The following is an 18906-nucleotide window of genomic DNA, read 5'->3' as shown; positions in this document are numbered from 1 at the left end:
TCCCAGATCCGAAGTGAGAGCATCTTCAGTTTTTTAGCAAGGGCACCTGCACGCCCAGTTTTCAGATACACCTCCCTCCCCCACTAGATCGTGTGTGCGCCAAGAGAAAGAATCACATATGTACATTATCTTTCGCTCTTTCACCGGTTGTACCTGTCACAATTCTACCCAGTTAATTGTGGTTGGAAAAGCCACCTCCCCTCCCCATTCAGAGAAGACCCTGAGAGATCCAGTCTGGTGAGGTTACATTAACTTGTAATCCTCCCCCTCTCCCTTTCTAATGTCTTTGATGATTTTTCCCATAAGTGCATAAGCTGCCGCGACTTAGTAGAAGCAGGCCGCTCCTCCTAAATGTGATTCGGACCATATGCTTTCCACATTCATTCTCGCTCCAGCTTTTCTTCTCTGCGCTAACTGCTAACACGTTATAGTCACCTTGAAATTTCCTCTGCTATTTTCCAATTAAAAGCTTAATAGCCCTGGAAACGGAGTTCATGTGGTGAAGTTTACCATAGCCCCTTGTTCTGAAAGGCTTTCTGCTGGGATCCCATTATGTGCTTGAATAAACCCTTTCTGCAAACAGAAATGGGACTTGGGGTTGTCAGGTGTTGGGTTACAATAGACTTTGAGGCAGGGAACATTTTACCAACATAAATACAAACCTGTCCCTATGGGGAGATGTTGTCAAATACTGGGATATGGAAAACATTCCCATCAAATATGAGAAAAGGATTATTGCGCTATATCAAATGAGTATTTAGATCTCAGCCCCTGATGTGCATTGGAGTGAAATGGCCCCGGGACCGAATAATGCCAGACTGTTTGAGTGGCAAAGGGATAGGGCGGCTAGGTGACCAAGGAAGGAAAGGGGGTCGTCTTGGTAGTGGGAATGCCCTCCCCCCAAACCTGGTGCACAACTCTGCTGCTTTCCTTTAATTTTTTTTTTTCCTCCCAAATTCCTTATGCTTCTGGCTTTGCTGACCATTTGGGAAAAGTCGGGAGAAATTTGACGTTGAAAAAGTCCTTGGTCCTTGCGTTCCCAAGAGACCTAGAGATTTCAACAGGAAGGTTTGCAGATTCCTGTCATTTTTGGACATCTGGTCACGTGAGGCGACTCACTGCCAGCTCCCTACTTCCAGGCCTCTGGCTCACTGGGTGACCTCTGCTTCCAGTTTCCGGAGTTTATGGATTTCCTTCTAGTTGTAGTGTTTTGGGGCGTATTTTCCTAGCGTAGGCGGGATTGAGATGGCGGTGGTAGGATTTATGGGGGAGGCAGAGCTGTCCTAGTCCTACGGCGTTGTGGGGGCCTGGTGGCCTCTCAGGATTAAATTCAAGTGTAAGGGTTTCCTGGTCATGCCGCACCAGGTCAGCTTCCTGGGATACCCAACTCCCGGTCAGATCTGAAATGGAGGAAGACTAAGGGCTTCCAGGGAACCGCTCACAACCAGGTCCCCTTTTAAACCTCCCCCCCATCCCAGAATCCTTCTAATCGGAGGGTTGGCCCTAAACGCCTTGGCGACTACTAACTTGAATTCCCTGCAAACACAGAGGCACATTTTCAGGGTGCTTGCTTGCTTCCAGGGCCCTGCAGTGAAAAGCAGTTTCCTCGCGGTGGCAAGGTCAGTGGTGTGGCCGAGTTAGCCACTGCAGCAAACTCAGCTCATCTAGTTTCAAGTTGGAATCAACTGGACTGCTGAGAGAAGAGCTGTGTCTGCCCCCTGGAGCCCCTGTGCTCAGGGATTGCCACACCGCCCCCCTCGCCCCGCAGTGCTGTTTTGTATCCCCAACAGCTGTACGCACCTGTTTTTGTTTTTGTTTTCTTGAATGGAGGGAGGGGGTTAGTCCTACCTGTGCATTTGTGGTATTCATTAGCCCAAACCCCGGTAATGGTAGGTTAGAAACACAAAAATAACAGTTTAAACAGAGTTTTATGCTATGCCGTCCTCTTATGCACAGGGCCTCCTCCTACCAAAGACGCTGGTGGGGGGAGAAGGTTTGGGGGGGCAGAAATGACCCCATCCCTTACTCATAACGAAATCACCAAGTGCGTGGAAAACCATTTAATGGTTCAGTGGCTGTTAGATAGGGGGGCTGTCACATCCGGTAACTTTGGGGGCGCAAACTTAGCTCTCTGAAAGTTTAGACCCAGCTCTAGCAAATCCTCCACAAGAGAGCACTTCCCAGCCTTTCTGGACAGGGAATGCGTTTTATGAAGACTTAGGGAGGACGGCGGAGAAATAAACTCAGCCGAGAAGAGGACTCATTTCCCCTTTAAAATAGCCTGCAAAATGGGTTCCCATCCTCGGGTGAGCAGGTTTTCCAAAACACTCCTTTTCTTCTACCGCAGGTTGCAAAGGGAAATCAAGAAAGCCAAAACTTCCCTAATTCATTCCACACCCCTGACCCCACATGCCTCCGCCAGGGGCCACCCGGCCCGGACGGCCTCCATTTGAATCACTGCGGGCCCCAGAAGCGCCCGGCGCGCCCCGCAGCGCTCGGGGCAGGCTGGGTTCTCCAGGAGCCAAGTTTCTGCGCCCAGCGTCGGGATGAGGGCGGTCCCGGGCGCGGCGCCGCCGGGCCAGACCTAGAGCGAGGAGGGGAGCAGCCGCCTTGGTCCCCCGCGGCACCCCCACCCTCACCCTCACCCTCTCCCGACGCGTCTTCCCCGCCCAGAGCGCGCCGGCGGGTCCCCGGGGCGCCGGCCGCAGTGCCTCCCGCCGCGGGCTGGGGCCGCGCGGAGCCGGGAGGAGGGGCCGCGAGCGCCCCCGCGGGAGGGTCTGGAGCCGGCGGCCGGGAAGGTGAAGTGCAGGGACTCGGGGGGCGCGAGCGGGAAGCAAGGACGAGGCGTGGAGAGCGGTGGGGAGTGCCAGGAGCCCCGGGCCCCGGGGGTGGGGGTGGCGGGGGGAGGGAGGAGGGGGGCGGCGGGCGGCGGAGGAGGTGCTGGGCCCAGCCCGCGCGCGCGGCGGCCGCAGACCGGCCGGCTCAGACCGCGCCCAGAGCTCCTGCAGCGCCGCCGCGCCTCGGCCAGGGCAGACTCCCCGCCAGACGGGCGGCCGGCGGCCGGGGACCCGCGTGGCGTCGGGGGGGCACCCGCCGGGAGGCGGAGGCTGCGAGCGCCGCGGGAGCGGGGCAGACGGCGCCGGCGCCTCCCGCGATCCCCGGAGCTGCGGGACCGCGCGCCGCGTCGCTCGGAGGCCGCCCCGGAGCCGGCCCCCCGCCCGCCGTCCAGCGCCCCCAGGCCGGCCCGGGCCGCCCGCGCGCCAGCCCTCCCGGGAGCCCGGGGCATGAACGGCTACGGCTCCCCCTACCTGTACATGGGCGGCCCGGTGTCGCAGCCGCCGCGGGCGCCCCTGCAGCGCACGCCCAAGTGCGCGCGCTGCCGCAACCACGGGGTGCTGTCCTGGCTCAAGGGCCACAAGCGCTACTGCCGCTTCAAGGACTGCACCTGCGAGAAGTGCATCCTCATCATCGAGCGGCAGCGGGTCATGGCGGCGCAGGTGGCGCTGCGCCGGCAACAGGCCAACGAGAGCCTGGAGAGCCTCATCCCGGACTCGCTGCGCGCCCTCCCCGGGCCCTCGCCGCCGGGGGACGCGGCCGCCGCCGCCCAGCCGCCGCCGCCGACCTCGCAGCCGGCTCAGCCCCCGCCGCGCCCCGCCGCGGAGTTGGCCGCGGCCGCCGCGCTGCGCTGGGCCGCCGAGTCCCAGTCCGGAGCGCTGCAGGCGCAGCTCCCCAAGCCAGGTAAGAACCGCCGCGGCGCGGGAACCCGAGCCGGCGCGTGGGCAACTTCGGGGCGCCCGCTGCTGCTCTGCCCGGGTGGCTCGGAGGCGACTTGTGGGAAGTTGGCCTGGCCGGGCCTGGCTTTCCCGGCAGAGGCCGCCTTCGGGGTGGATCCCGCGCAGGTAGAGCCCAGGCACCCACGGGAATGGCAGCCTGGGTGAACCAGAAGGCGGGACTGGGCATTGGGCTCGCCAGGAGCCTTCCTCGGTGAAAGGGGGAAGTGTTCCGTTGGAGGAGTAAATAAAGAGGCCGGGACAGGACCCTGCTAAAATGCACGTGGACTCACACCACACCACGCACTGGGCCTTCTGACCTTGGGCAATAGAAGGCCTTGCTTTTGGAGGTTGGGGCAGGTAGATGCAGGGTAAGAGCCAAGTCCCAAGACCTGACTGTCTGCCAGTTGGTGGTGTTCTCTGCCCAGGAGAACCAGAGCGAACCCCAAGCCTTTCGAGTGGCACGCAGTGGCCTTGCAATTCAAAAGAAGCCCCGTTTGGAAACTATAACTATAAAGAGGTGGGGGGGGCACCTAAACTGATAATAACGAACGCTAGGGATTTTGCCTGCCCAGAAGCAACTCCTTTTGCAGAATCACTCAGGCCCTTTAACGCTTTCTCAGGCTGCCTGCACCTTCTGTGTAGTTTCAAGAAATAAAAACTAAGGAGATCTAGAAGGAGGAAGGCACTTCCGGGGATGCTGGAACTCTTGCTCAGCTGGAGGTTTGGAGTAAAGGCTTTCTCACATTCCCTTTCTCCCCTTTTCCCGCTCCTTTCCCCCTTTGTGCTTTAGAGGGTGTGAGTCTGCCCAGAGCTGAGGTGGACAGACCCTCCTCAGCTTCCATCCTTGTCCCTTGGGCCTCCTGACCCCACTGAGGTCTGAGTTGAGTCTCTTTCCTCCCGGAATCTCCAGGAGGAAAGAGTCCTTGGCCAGTCCAAGTGCTGCTTTGATTTTAGGCTTTTGGAGTCCGGTGGAGATGTGCTTTGCATTTTCCTTTCACTGGGAAAAAACATACAAGGAAAAAAGTCCATCTTCTCGGGGAGGATGTTAGGGGGTATGCAGGAATTCCGAGAGGAAAGGCCTGGAAGGCCCAGATCTCTGTTATAAGCAGAACTCTGGTAGAGCTCCTGTCCATACACCCAATCTACTCCGAAAGTCAGTACCTCTGACTTTGGAAAGAGGCTTCTGGAGCCCTGGACTTGGCTGTGTGGCCTTGGAGGAGATGCAGCGCACTGGTTCTAGGGGAGCTGGCAGGAGACCTGGTGGGTACCTTTCTGCTACCCTGCTCCTCGGCTGTGCTCTCCAGGCCTGAAGCTCTGTGAACAGCTTCTGTGAAAGCAGGACTGGGTATTTTAAGGGCAGGAGAGAGTTTGCTGAACATGGATTTTGTGGATATATTTAAGCACCTTAGGATATGAGCATTTCTCTGAGTAGCCACCCTCTCCTTCCCGGGTGTCTCTCTTTTCTCAGTCTGACCTCTGCAAATTGATAGATTTGCTACAGAGGAATGTGGCCGGGAGAAGAAGGGTATTTTACTTGTTTTTTTTCTTTAGGTTGGAATAGGTAACTAGTAGAGTTTTGTATCAGTTCTAGAAGCTAATCTACGCCAATAACTTTTCTTAACCTTTCTGATTCTAGTTTTCCTGTCTCCATTCCCCCAGCACTGGGGCAGGAGTCTGACTTTATGGCAGTAGTAGCATTTTGCAGTGGTCACCTGCCCAACAGCACCCTGTAAATAGGGCAATGTCCTGAGAAGGAGTTCCTTTCACGTTCTGTCCTCTTCAAACTATTCTTTGGAATAACCAAAGCTCATGGTTTCTAAAGGGTTGCAAAACCCGAACACAACCCTAGAAGGGGTTAGTGAGGGCTGGAAGGAAGGCGGAGTAGCAGCTGCAGCAGCAGAAGTATCCGTGGTATGGGAGAATAAAAGGAGATTGATTTCAGCTGGACAAACCAGACCTGGTACTTTCTCTTTTACTCCCACCAAGCAGTTGGTGATAGACTGAGCCCTCCAAATTAAAAACACAAAATTGAAAAGAATAGGATTTACCTCAAGGAGAGGTCAGAGTGACGGCCTTGGGGGACTGAGCCTTGAGGGACCAATAGCTCCGTTTCCAGCTGGCCAGGCTGCATACCTTACACGTTCATTTATATAACTTTTGTTTTCTTCTTTCAATTGGTTTACCCCATAATTTCATACTTTAAAAATCGAAATGTCACCACCAATCCAATGGTGAATTCGAAGGGGGCAGGAAAAGAACAGATAATTGTTTTCTACTGGCAAGGCAGGGGTGAAAGTGGATGGATCCGTTTTATACAGTGTTTTCCACAGAGAAAGCCCATTTGGAGTTTAAGTCAGGGAAGGCTGCCTAGCTGAGACTACCGATTACTGCATACATTATACCCTTTTTTGGGGGGTAGTTCTTATAATATTTTTTGTATTAATATTCCACGCATATTTTGAAGCATATTGGATACTCTTGGACAAGTAACTCAATACATATATTGAGTAAATGAAACTGTTGCAATGGTAGGTCCAAATGTACAGCAAGTCCTCAGACCATAAGACATCTCTAAATATCTGCTGCTCTAAATATCTGCGGGGAAATACAGGAGATCTGTATCTTCATGATCTCTGTCAAAAACGTGGGATGTCCTATTGCAGAGAGCCTCTGTAGTACACAGCTATGAAGACCCCTGCTTTTTTTCTTGGATGCACAAACATATGAAGTCTTTTTTCTTCTTCAGAAATCTTTGAGGAAAGATGCTTTAGAGAAAGAAAGGTGCTTTAGAGAAAGAAAGGTGTTTGCTGGACATCGATGGGGAAAAAAAACACCACCACCCTGTTTAGGGAGTGATATACTAATACCAAAACTTGGTGTTGTAGCTGGAAGAACTCTCTTTCCCAAATTGTGCTTAGATGCTTTAAAGGAATGGAGGTTATTTTAATATGTTGAATAAACCTTTCTATGTGGCAGTAGTTTTAAGGAGAATTTTCATAGCTAAGGGTTATCACTTCCAGCTATGGATTGAAGTATTCTTTTTTTTTTTTTTTTGGATGCCAATTTCTTCTGCTTTTTAATTATCATCTAAGATTTGCCTGAAATTAGTAGATGTTGTTTGAGTCCAAAATTGTTTTTTTTTTTTTTAATGTAAGCTTCTTTAGATACACTATTGAATTTACTTGTTCTCCTAAATTCCCTCTTTACCCTCCTTACTTCCCAAGTCCATCCCCTATGAAAATATCATGGAAAGTGTGAAAATCTTTCAGCAATTAGTGTATCTGAGTCAACAGCCTCAACCAGCCAAGCCAGCCTTTTAAGACATGCCTCCAGAGCAGGGGAAAGTTAAGGGTCAAGACCAAGGTGAGAAGCTAAAGTTACATTCCTGTCTTGCTTGAGGTTTCCTTCCCCCACCAACCCCCACTTTCCCTCATGGAGACTGCCCTGGGTCCCTTCAGGCTGTGAGAGGAAAGATGATTGGCTATAGATTCTTCTACATCTGCCATTAAAAAAAAAAAAGAGAGAAAAAAAGAGAAAAAGAAAAAGAAAGGAATAAATAAAGAAAAACAAACAAAACCCCACATATACACAAGTTAAAAATGTTCTAAAGGAGAAAGAAAATCAAACCATATTTGATTAGAAATGGGAGAGAAAGATTACATAAGAAAGTAGAATCTCCTGTTTATGTCTCTGAAAAAGGAGCGAACTACAGACCTTCAAGGAGAGAAGTTAGAAGATTTCAGAAAACTGCCTTATTTTATTTCACCCTCTGTCCTGCCTTCCTAGCATCTTTTATTATGGCTCTGGGCTTGATTAAATCCTGTCCCTCCTGTTAACTGATTTTTAATTTAGTTATAAATATTTTTCCTTGATAGAAGCTCCTATATGTAGAATGGGTATTACCAGATCGCAGGTCCAGGTGGAGGGGAACCCTCTGTGACCAGAAGCTAGAAACAAATAGTAGAAAAGTGAGAAAGACTTCAGGAAGGGGACCTACCTATGAATTTAAAAACCAGGCCCAATTTAAAACTTGGCTTAGGGAGGCTGGCCTGACTCGGAGCTGTACTTTAAGAAACAAAAACTACTGAAAAGGAATAGCAGGACCATACCACTTGGTCTCTTGCAGATCTTCCCCAGGAAGGGATGTTTGCAGCTCCTGGCCCTTCTCACGAACCCCGCTATTTGCCCAGGGAGCGGCTCACTGGCCCAGGAGCCCGCAGAGTGAGGGGTGCAGCTGGCCGGGGAGCGCACCCCGCTGCAACAAGCACGGGCAACAAGCCTTATTTCTCTTGGGCTGAGGTCAGGGACCCTCTGGAAGGAGCTTGAGGTGGCAGCTCACGTCTGCCCTGCGTTTCCTCCGTGGCACCCTTGACTCCCCTGAGCTCACCCACCCAGTCCCGAGGAGACTGCGGTCTGGTCGGGCCCTTGGCTTGCTCCGGCTTCCCGCACCGCTGCAGTGAGCGAGCCCCATTCCTAGCTCGCCCTCCCGCACCCGGAGACAGCGGGGACAGCAGTGCATCTGCCGAGGAGAAGCCCAGCCGCCTTCCTGACCTTCCTACTCTCGCCCCACCGACCACCACTCTCTACTCCTCCCGAGTTTCTATGGGTTGCCAGATTTCCGGGAGAAAAATAAAAATAGGATGCCAAATACTGCACGGGGCATACTTTAAACAAAAATTTTCTTTGTTATTTATCTGAAGTTTAAATTTAACTGAGCAGCTTGCTGTTTTATCTGGTGGCCTGACCCCACCCAGTTCCACCCCATATGGCGCTCCTTAGAGAGGGGTGGGGGGGGGTCAATGAGCATCTCCCAGTTTCTTTCTCTGCGTGGAGCCAGAATGGTGTTTGTGTGCATCTAGTGGATCTGAGGACAGGGTTGGCAGGAAAAATGAGAGCGTTTTCCGCATCTAGGAGCCAGATTTCCACTGCCATCCGGGTAAGAATCTCCCCCCAGCACACTTCTTGGGTTATAAATCTGGCGGATAGCCGTGCTCTCGACTTGCACAACCAACTTTTCTTTTCCCTGATGGATGAACTCCCGGGTTTAAAAGATTACAGTAATCACAGGAGGACAGTGTAAATCGAATCTGATAGCAATAACTTTCGGGGAAGGTCAGGCTCAAGTGAAATGTTACCAAGCAACAGGCATTTTGTTTGCAAAATACAATCAAAGAGCATTGATGAGAAATTCTTTGCTGCAGCCCGTCAGCACTTTCTGCTAACAGCTTTATAGAGGGAAAGGGAGTAAATCTTCATAAATCAAAGTCCCTGGAGAACTTGGAGCCCCTTTCTGGAAATGTTGCACTTCCTCTTGACAAGGAGGCCAGTAAAAAATCTATTTGCTTCCTTGTCTGCCTCCCTTCCCTTCTATTCTTCTCTTTCTTCCTTCTGCTCGCTCTTCCTTTCTTTTGCTTTTTAACCTGTGTCAGACCCTTAGCCACTAGCCAGGAAGGTCCTTGGGATCCCATGTCTGGTCCTATTCCTTGTGCTTCTGATGGCACAAGGGGTGCCATCTGATGGGGGGTGGTGAGGGCAATACTGAGGCCGGAGTTGTAGAATAGTCAGTTACCACAGAATCCAAGAATCTTAAGATTATGTCTCCCCTGCGGCAGGTGTTCCACATGGCTCTCGTGAGTCATTCCCTTGTCTGAGTTCTGCAGACTGCTGTTTTCCCAAGAAACTAAGGGGAAACAAAAACATAACCACAGGGGTGTGTGTTGCATTTTATTGTCTAGTTATATAGCTGTGAAAAATAAGTACTACTAAATAACAATATTAGGGAAAACTTAACATTCAGAACATATGTTCTTTACCAAACCTCTAATTTCTTCTTGACTCCAGTGACTAGGAAGACTTAAATTTGGCAAAGTTGGCATTTGTGTCCTACTCCCCTCCCATACCCACTGATTATTACTTTGTATGGTTCAGGGAGACTGTCTCTGGCACCCATAATCTTTGCATGTGAGTATTTACGACAATATTCCTTCCCATGGATACATCCTACTTTGCTTAGCTGCTGGCTTTTGAATTACTTGCTGTGCTTTAATGTGATATGCATGGATAACTTGCAGGTAAATTTTACAAAAGATTAGTTAGCCGTGGCTTCTTGGTAAGGGAGGCAAGAGAAGATACTTGGATCATCTCTGTATAATCTTTCCTAAACAGTGCCTGGACATAGAGTGAGGGATTTAAGGGAATTTGTTAAATAGATGGATTAATGAGTAGTCAGCTGCATTTTTTAAAAGTACCAAATAAACAAGTTCATTGATAGGTAACTTCCCTTCTGCTTCTTGAAAGGTGTTCTTTTCTGAGCAAAGGAAGAGGTCAAAATTAAATTTTTTGTAGGGCATGTATTCCAAATCATATTTCTTTAAGTCCAGCTCTTTTTATACAAATGTCCTGCAAAAAGATTGATCCCAAGGAAACATCCCGAAACCTTCATGCATTATTAAGCCAATGTTAGCAATTTTTTTAAAAGGAAAGCATGACTTTATTTTTATTTGTCATAAGTTTTTATACCTTGGAAAGAAAAGGAAAGATTTTAGACTGACTTAATTCCCTGCTGTACTTGAAGTTTTCAGCTCTTCAGTTTTTAATGATTCAGCACTTTTAGCGTAAGATAAAGATAACAGAAAATATAAAAACATGTCTCCTGTTAGCATTCTGCCTGGGCAGTAGTCTCTTCCGGAATCCCCACCCCTCTGGACTTCTCCTTAGCGATTACTGTAAGATTTGTTTCTTTGAACAGGGTTCATCAGGGGACAGTTACTTAGAGGCTCCCCAAAGTTCAAGTGAGCAGGGGTAGATATATGACAATCCATGTTTTAAAATGTATGACTTGATTTAAAAGAAACAAAAAAAATTAAAAAATGCCTCATTTCTCTCTCTGCCAGGGGTTTGATGTTATCATTCTGGATATATGTAGATACAATCAGATAACATGACTCAATCTACTACCTCTAAGTCAGAACAATTTTTAATTTTTATGTGTCTTGAGCAGAAAGTTTGTTTCGCATATGTGGTATGTTTCTTAAAATACATGAAATGAATATCTAGAATTTTAAAATTGGATTGAATTTTCATATAAAAAAATCCCCTAAAAAAGTTAGATCTTGCAAACTGTAATTTGAGATTGGCAATCACCTTTATATGTGCCTTCCTTTACTCTCCTTAGTTAAAAATCTAACTATTTTATGGCATACCTATATTTTGAAATTGGTTGCATTGTTACCCATAGGGAAACATTTCTTTCTTAGTTGATTATTTACTTCTTTTACAAACCTTTATTCTAATGAACTCTTTTTTTTTTGGGGGGGGGGTTGTGCTGTGGGTGTTTCTACATCATGAAAAATATGAAATTGAAGTGTGAACATTTAGAAGATTTTAAATCTATCTAGATGTTTTAGTCATTAGAAATAGCAGATTGTGTCACTTTCAATAACTGGTTTGTAATATCACATGAAATTGATTTCTTTCTATTTTTATCTAGTAGTTTTGACTTTTCTGCACCCATATACTAGGGGTAAAAAATTATCAGTTAAAATATAGTCTTACTCTTTATGATCTAGGATATAGGGTGTCATTTTCAAAAAGAAAGAGGATAACGTGATTGGAGAGTATTTCCTTTTTCATTTTGTTAGTTGGCAGTTTCACATTTCTGTATCTAGAAAGGGCTTTGTGTTTTAAACCAACACGAACAATTTATAAAGTTCATTTAGGAAAAAATCTCAAGATGTAAAGAAACACCTGTTATTAAATTACACTTTATTACTGGGCAAAACTCACCCTCTATAATTACTTGTGAAAGTCTGTACTTATCATAGAATAATTTACAGTACATCTAGTCCAGGTACAACAATACCACTAATATTGGACACCATGGAGACACAAAATTGCAGGGACTGCATACTCTACTCTGCAGAAATCGTTGGGCGAGGAGCTCTTCTTGGTGCAAGGTGAGAGGCTAGTCTTCCTTGACCCAAATGGGAAGCTCCACGTGTTGAGTGGGATTCTGCCACTCAGTAACTCTAAGCAGAACTTAGTATGGTGCTTAGTGCAAGAGCAGGTAGGCGTGTCTCTCTCATTGCATCTCAATGTCTCCTGTTCCCTTTGAACACAGTGTGAACAGAGCTGAGCCCAGTGGGTTGGAATGCCCTGAGCTTGCAGATTTGGTTCCTGTGATATCCTGTTAGCTTTTCTCATGTCTTGGCCATAGCCTGGCCAAGGAACCCAGGAAATGTGGAGAGAATGTGGGTAGAACAGCACAGCCAGCACCACTCCTTGAGAAGTAACCAGAAGCACCTGCCGCCCTGGGCATGTCATAGCAGCAACACAAGGCTTTCATGGTCTGGGGCGTCCCAGTTGATGAACAAATTGGCGCTTGTATCTGATCCCATTGTGGTCTGTTAGGCAGAACAGGAAAATAGATACAAGTAGAATTTTGTATTGTGAGATTTATTATGCTGCCACCCAATATCCAGTTAATTGGGTCAGAGTGTTCTTTGCCATTACCATATTGGAAAAAAAAAAGTACTACTTTTTCATCATGGTAGATATGTCAGATTCATCAGAACATCATTCCCTAATTTCCCTTTGGCTAAGCTTCTGCTCTTTGACTCACTTTCTTCTGGAGGCTGTTGTGTTCTGTGGAAGAATGGATTTGGTTGATAGACCTTGAAACTGTCCTCAAATATTTTCAGTGTTGAAACTCATCCAGGATGGGGAAATTTTATCTTTTAAAATAGGAAGCTATTTTTAGGTTTACACATCTCTTTTTTTATTTTTTAAAGATTTATTTATTTTATTTAATACAAGCACTGGGTACAGTCAGAGGCGCGGGAGGGTGAGAGAATTCACCAGAGCAGAGAGCAGAACAGGCAGAGTGACGAGGTACACTGCTTAGGGGAGCAGCGGGCGGCAGGAGAGGTCTGAGTGCCATGTGGGACCCTCGCCCTGTGGCCGGGGATCGAACCGGCGCTGCAGAGGCTGCTGGCAGTTTTGCAAGCCAGCGCTCAACCACTGTGCTACCGGGGAGGCCCTTACACATCTCTTTTAAAAATAGCTGTTTTGTACTTTTTAGCAGTACTTATACACCTGTTTCTCCTGCTTAATAAAAACTCACCATCCCCTTTACAGGGTGATACTGCATGTCATATTGCTTCCTCTTTTTTAATGTGCAAAAATATACATAAGATAAAATATACTATCTTGACATTTTGGGGGGTACAATTTAGTGGCATTAAGTACAATCACAATGTTGTACAACCATTGCCACCAACCATCTCCAGAACTTTTTCATCATTCCAAACTGAAATTCTGTACCCATTAAACAATAACTCCCTATTCCCCCAGATGTTGGTAAACATCAGTTTAGATTCTGTCTCTCTGAATTTGTTTATTCTAGGTACCCCATATAGTGGAATCATATTTTAGTGATCCTTTTGTAACTGGATCCATATTATAGTCTATATCAGAATTTCATTTCTTTTTGGAGGCTGAATAATATTCCATTGTGTGTGTGAACCACATTTGGCTTTGCCATTCATTCGTTGATGGACTCTTGGGTTGTTTTCACCTTTTGGCGATTGTGATTAATTAACCCTACTATGAAGGTAGTGTATACCGTGTCATAAACATGGTAAGTTCTGCCTGACAGTGTTTTTGCCCTATACATGCCCCTTATCTCGTCAATAAGATAATAAGTTCCATAATTTAGGACCATGTCTTACACTGTCTGCTGATTTCCACCCTTTATTCTGTCTCAGCATCTTATACATATTGGGGATATGAATACTTCATGCTGATAATAGTAGAGAGTGAAAGCTAAAGTTAAATAAGAAAGCTGTTTAGAGGCACATAGTATTTTAAACATTACTTGATAGCCATATTTGCTTGGGGAGAGTATTGACTTTTTATCCAAGCTCCATTGAGCAGGGACCAAAATCCAATTGTGTGTTGAGTTCAGTGCTGAGTTAACACACTGTCACTGTCCAGTCATTTTCAAGTGTTTATTAATAGAGTAACAGCTAAGAGAAATGCATGGGATCATGAGTCAGGAAATTATAAATGGGTCTAGCTGATTAGAATGTGAATCCATAGAAGCTTTTTTTGTTTATTTTTCTGTTTTGGATCAAGGACAAATACCACACTAACTTAGGAGATGAAAGTTGGGTCCCCATTCTCAGGAAGCTGTTGGAAAGACTATGTCAAATTTCTCTTACAAAAACGGATCTTTTGTGCTTCTTAAAAAGAAAGCAAAGATGGCTTAATATATGTGGGCTGCAAAGGACCCCCATGGGAAAGCCTGCTATTTTGAATCAGAAAAAGGAACAGATTACTTAAAATGCAAATTTGAGGGTAAATATAAATTTGCTTCAGATTTATTATGGAAAGTTGTATTTATATTAAAATATCTTATCTTTTAAAGAATGGTTAAAAATGCCTGGCATGTGTTTACTGCCTTGTGAAGAAACAAAGTTTTGCCTTTCAGTTATAGTTAAGATCTATCAAATGTTCATAAATGGGCCCTTGTTTAAGGTTTTTAAGATAAACAACAACAAATAGGAGGAGATGGGTTTTAGAAGCTGCTTTGATGAAATTTCACCATGGACTATCTGCACATACTCAGGTGTGCCCACAGAGAAGGCGACAATGAGGCTATTCAGGCAAGGCAGTAGAAAACACAGGCTAACCGATTGTTTACAACCTGACAACTGGGTCATTAATAATTTTCATCTTTAGATCAGTTACATTGGCTTTGAGTAGGCACAGCCAGTACATGTTTTTAAAAAGATAAAAATCTACTTTCATATAGCTTGTTAATAAAGAATATGTTCCTTTATTATAAAGGTCTGTTAGAATTTACTACTGTAAGCAAACCGGTCTTACCTCCTTTCTGCCTGCTTAAACAGTGTAATACTAGTCCTTGTGAGGGTAATGTCTTGGGTCAAAATGTTAACTTTGTGACTGATTTACTTCATAGAAAATCTGCTTTAATAGGGAAGCCTTTTTTCTCTTTCTCTCTCTCTCTTTTTTTTTTTAAGGAATAGGATAAATCTGCTCCCATTTATTTTATTTTTTAAAAAAGATTTATTTTTATTTATGCAAGAACTGGAGTACAGGCCAGAGGCATGGGGAGGGTGAGAGGATTCACAAGAGACAGAGTGGGGAGCAGAACAGGCAGTGGACCAAAGACACTGGGGAGGGTAGCAGCAGGTGAGACAGGAGAGGACTGCTGTGTCATGTGGGTATCTCCCTGGCCGGCCGGGAATTGATCCCACTGCAGATGCTGCGGACAGCTTCACAGCGCTGCGCTCAACCTTCTGTGCCATGGGGAGGCCCACCTTCTCTTCTTTTAATTCAAGAAGTTATCTTTAGGGCCCTCCCTGGTGGCATAAGGGGTTAAGATGCAACCTACGAGGCTATCCTCAGCCACTGCAGCACGAGTTCGATCCCCGGAGAGGGAGCTACCCCCATGGCACAGCAGACCTCTCCTGTCTCACCCACTGCTCCCCTCAGCAATGTATTTCAGTCGATCTGCCTGTTCTCTTCCCCACTCTGTCTCTGGTGAATCCTCTCACCCCCTACCTCCATGCCTCTGGCCTGTACCCCAATTCTTTTATGCATGAATAAATAAATCTTTAAAAAAATTAAAAAGTTATCTTTAAATCTTTTCCGTGTATTTTAGCATTAAAGCAGTGCATAAAACCATACCTACTTCTTGTCCACACCCCATTCCCCTTAGTTCAGAGTTCTGGATGCATTGTTTCCTTGGTGGGTCCTGCTCCCTGAGTGGTTTCAAACCTCTCTAGCCATTTCCTTCTTCCTCTCCACAGCTTCTCTCCACACCATTGAGAATTCACGGCTGGTTTTGCTTGCCCTCTAGTGCAAGTTTTGGGCAACCAAATCTAGCAGCCTCGTCAGTGGCTTTTATAGTCTCAGTGTATAAGAGACTGCTTTCTTTCGCTTTGGTTATTATATTGCCTTGTTACGGTACATGGTACCCTGATGAAATATACTGTTGACTGGTTCACAAGACATATTTAGCATACAATCAGCCTGTGGGAAAATAGATTTAAAATATTAAAATTTCCTGTGGGTTAATGGGTCATGTACCAGCTGATGATGTCCCTCCCTGGATTACACCCTGGCATCTGGTTTACAGAATACGTGCTGGAAGACAAGCCTGAGCTCATTTTCCGTTTTTTCCCGCACTGTGTTTATCCCCTCCCTAGAGGGCCCCCATGTCGACTGTTACTGCCAGCATCTTCAGTGCTTGGAGATATAGTGTAGCTTTTCTCTGTTTAAGGCTAGCTTCCCACACACATTCTTCTGAGCTGTCACTCCGATTACTAGATCTTTATTTACAGACTTTTTTTTTGGCATTTGCCGGTGACATCGTTTGGATTTTTCTTGAGGCTTACAGTATATTATAGTCCACCAAGACCCATTTTCCCTTTAAGATGCCTTTCCCCTTCCAGCTCTGTCCTGCTCAGACCTGTTCTTCTTTATGCACACAAGGAAAGGCTTGACCGGCTGTTCTCTACTTTTCAGATTTGAGTGAAGAACGACTTGGGGACAGCAGCACGGCAGACAACACGGAGACCTTCAGTGACAAGGACACGGAGCAGAGGAGCTCGCCAGATGTGGCCAAAAGTAAGAGCTGCTTCACCCCCGAGAGCCCCGAGATAGTGTCTGTGGATGAAGGCGGCTATGCCATTCAGAAAAATGGAGGCAGCTCGGAGGGCCGTCCGGAGAGCCCCAAGTACCACGGGGAACAAAATCACCTCCTGATTGAGGGCCCGTCGGGGACCGTTTCTCTCCCCTTCAGCTTGAAAGCCAACAGACCGCCACTGGAAGTGTTAAAAAAAATATTCCCCAACCAGAAGCCCACGGTTCTTGAGCTGATCTTGAAGGGCTGTGGGGGGGACCTGGTGAGCGCCGTGGAGGTCCTGCTGTCCAGTCGGTCCTCAGTCTCGGCCACGGACCGAACCTCAGAACCCGAGAGCCTTGTGTTGCCCCCAAACGGGCACATCTTTGAACATACCTTGAGCTCCTACCCCATCTCCTCTTCCAAATGGTCCGTGGGGTCGGCCTTCAGAGTCCCAGACACGTTGAGGTTTTCCACGGACTCTAGTAACGTTGTCCCCAACCCCCTGGCGGTGCCCCTGCAGCACCCTTTCCCCCAGCCGCCCCGGTACCCCCTGATGCTGAGGAATACTTTGGCAAGAAACCAGTCGAGCCCCTTTTTGCCCAACGATGTCACCCTCTGGAACACCATGACTCTGCAGCAGCAGTACCAGCTGAGGTCCCAATATGTCAGCCCTTTCCCCAGTAACTCTAGCAGCGTCTTCAGAAGCTCGCCGGTCCTCCCTTCTCGCGCCCCGGAAGACCCCCGCATCTCCATCCCAGATGACGGGTGTCCAATTGTGTCAAAGCAGTCCATTTACACCGAGGACGACTATGACGAGAGGTCCGATTCTTCAGACTCTAGAATACTCAACACTTCATCTTAAAGTGGTGCCAGATGGGTAGAGACCAGGTGACATTTTCTGTGCATTAGAACGCTGGGGAAACCCCCCTCCCCATTCCAAGAGGCCACAATCTGTGTGTACCCTTTCCTTCTGTTTGACAAAGTGACTGTGCTTGATTCTATACGTTAGCAATAAAAAACATAACTTATTTAATTTCTTGCACTTCACTGGAAAATGCCAAATAGCTCTACTCTGTGGCTTTAGTGCTGAATGTTTGTTGTAAAAGAGAGTCTAATGCTAAGAGCAGTCTTGGGAATGCTGGGTCCTCCGAAGATTTATTTGGGGATGTGAGGCTGAAGGTCAGCTTTGTTCCTAAACTCAATCTGGAATGTTCAATAAAATAGTATACTTGAATGCAATTTTGTGAAAGAGGATTCCTCAGGATATGTGAAACCTAAAGGAAGTGGTTCAGTTGCCAATGGACTACAAACAGGGACACTGTTTCCAATGCTAAGAACCCTCGCATTTTAAAGAGAGACTGCACTTAAGACTAGAGTGAACTGCTCACATGCTTATTTAAGCTTGGACAGTTTTCAGAGACAAACTCCATTAAGAATTATTCTTTTCACATGGCTGAATTGAAACATGTGTAATGTCAATGTAAAACCAATCACAGCTGTGAACTGCATGAAATGTATTGTGAAATGAACACACGATTAAGCTTTGTCAGGTTAATGTAGCATGCTAAGGACTCTAGAAAAAAAATAAACTAAGCAGATGATGTTGGTTTATGTCGTTTCTACTGGTGGAAAGAGGATCTCTAAAAATAGAAACTTGAAGTGAAAGCTACTTACTAGTGCATGGGCCTGGAATCAAGGTATCAGTTAATGAGACACTCCTTAAGAAATATGATTTGAAAAAGTTTGGGGGCTGCATTCAGAAAGAAGGAGAATCAATTGAACAGAGTCAATTCAGGCCCTTCCTTCATCCTTTCATTCATTTCTTCAATGATACTCAAGTGCCTACCATATATAAGAGAATGCTTTTTATATGTTATTGTCCAAGTTACCTGCCCATGAGTCGAAGATAAGCAGAGATTATAATGGACACTCACATTAGTAAAAACGAAACACTGCAGGTAATCTGCTGAGTGTGCAAGGATATGCAGTCCTTACTTAGCATGGCCCCTGACTTAGAGGAAGCACCCAATAAATGACAGCTATTGATTAGGCTCAGTAGCTTTGCGTTCACATATAAGTGTGAATTCCCTTGTTCTTATTTGGAGAAGATGCCGATCTGGTTTGATGGATGACCACAACAAAACATGGAAAAGCAGGGCTTTTCCTCTTCATTTTAAAAGCATGTCTGGGGCGCTATATATGGCAAACTTCTCATTCAGATAGTTTTAAAAATGAATTTTCCAACAATAATATTCAGCGGTATCCATACCAACCATTTCTCTCACTGTTTTCATTCTTCAAAGTGCTTGAATGATTACTGCTTAGAACAGATACTAGACTAATGCAAATGGAAAGGAAAGGAAAGTAATAAGCAAACAAACAAAAGCCTCTATTTGTCAAGGATGCAGAGAGAACTCTCAGGCAAGAAGTCTCGAAAGGCTCCTCAGTCCAGGAGAGGAAAGGGCAAATGCTTTTGGCCTG

At 46.5% G+C, this 18906-nt stretch overlaps 1 protein-coding gene across 1 annotated transcript; it reads left to right on the top strand.

Annotated features, from left to right (window-relative positions):
* Window positions 1-2968: 2968 nt before the first annotated feature.
* Window positions 2969-18026, top strand: DMRT3 (doublesex and mab-3 related transcription factor 3). Its single transcript, XM_037493539.2, has 2 exons — window positions 2969-3738; window positions 16326-18026. Exons 1-2 carry the CDS (start codon window positions 3285-3287, stop codon window positions 17285-17287), a joined length of 1416 nt encoding a protein of 471 aa, XP_037349436.1. The 5' UTR covers window positions 2969-3284; the 3' UTR covers window positions 17288-18026.
* The last annotated feature ends 880 nt before the right edge of the window (window positions 18027-18906 follow it).

Source organism: Talpa occidentalis, unplaced genomic scaffold (genome assembly GCF_014898055.3).
Source record: "Talpa occidentalis isolate TD23 unplaced genomic scaffold, MPIMG_talOcc4v2.1 talOcc4.7, whole genome shotgun sequence".
In the NCBI taxonomy this organism is placed as follows: Eukaryota; Metazoa; Chordata; class Mammalia; order Eulipotyphla; family Talpidae; genus Talpa; species Talpa occidentalis.
Note: the sequence above shows the minus strand (reverse complement) of the source record. Positions and strands in the feature narration are given on the sequence as shown.

Coding starts and splice junctions, on each gene's coding strand:
- DMRT3 (XM_037493539.2), top strand. CDS start 3,285: ATGAACGGCTACGGCTCCCCCTACCTGTACATGGGCGGCCCGGTGTCG. Junction 3,739..16,325: donor GGCGCAGCTCCCCAAGCCAG/GTAAGAACCGCC, acceptor TCTACTTTTCAG/ATTTGAGTGAAGAACGACTT.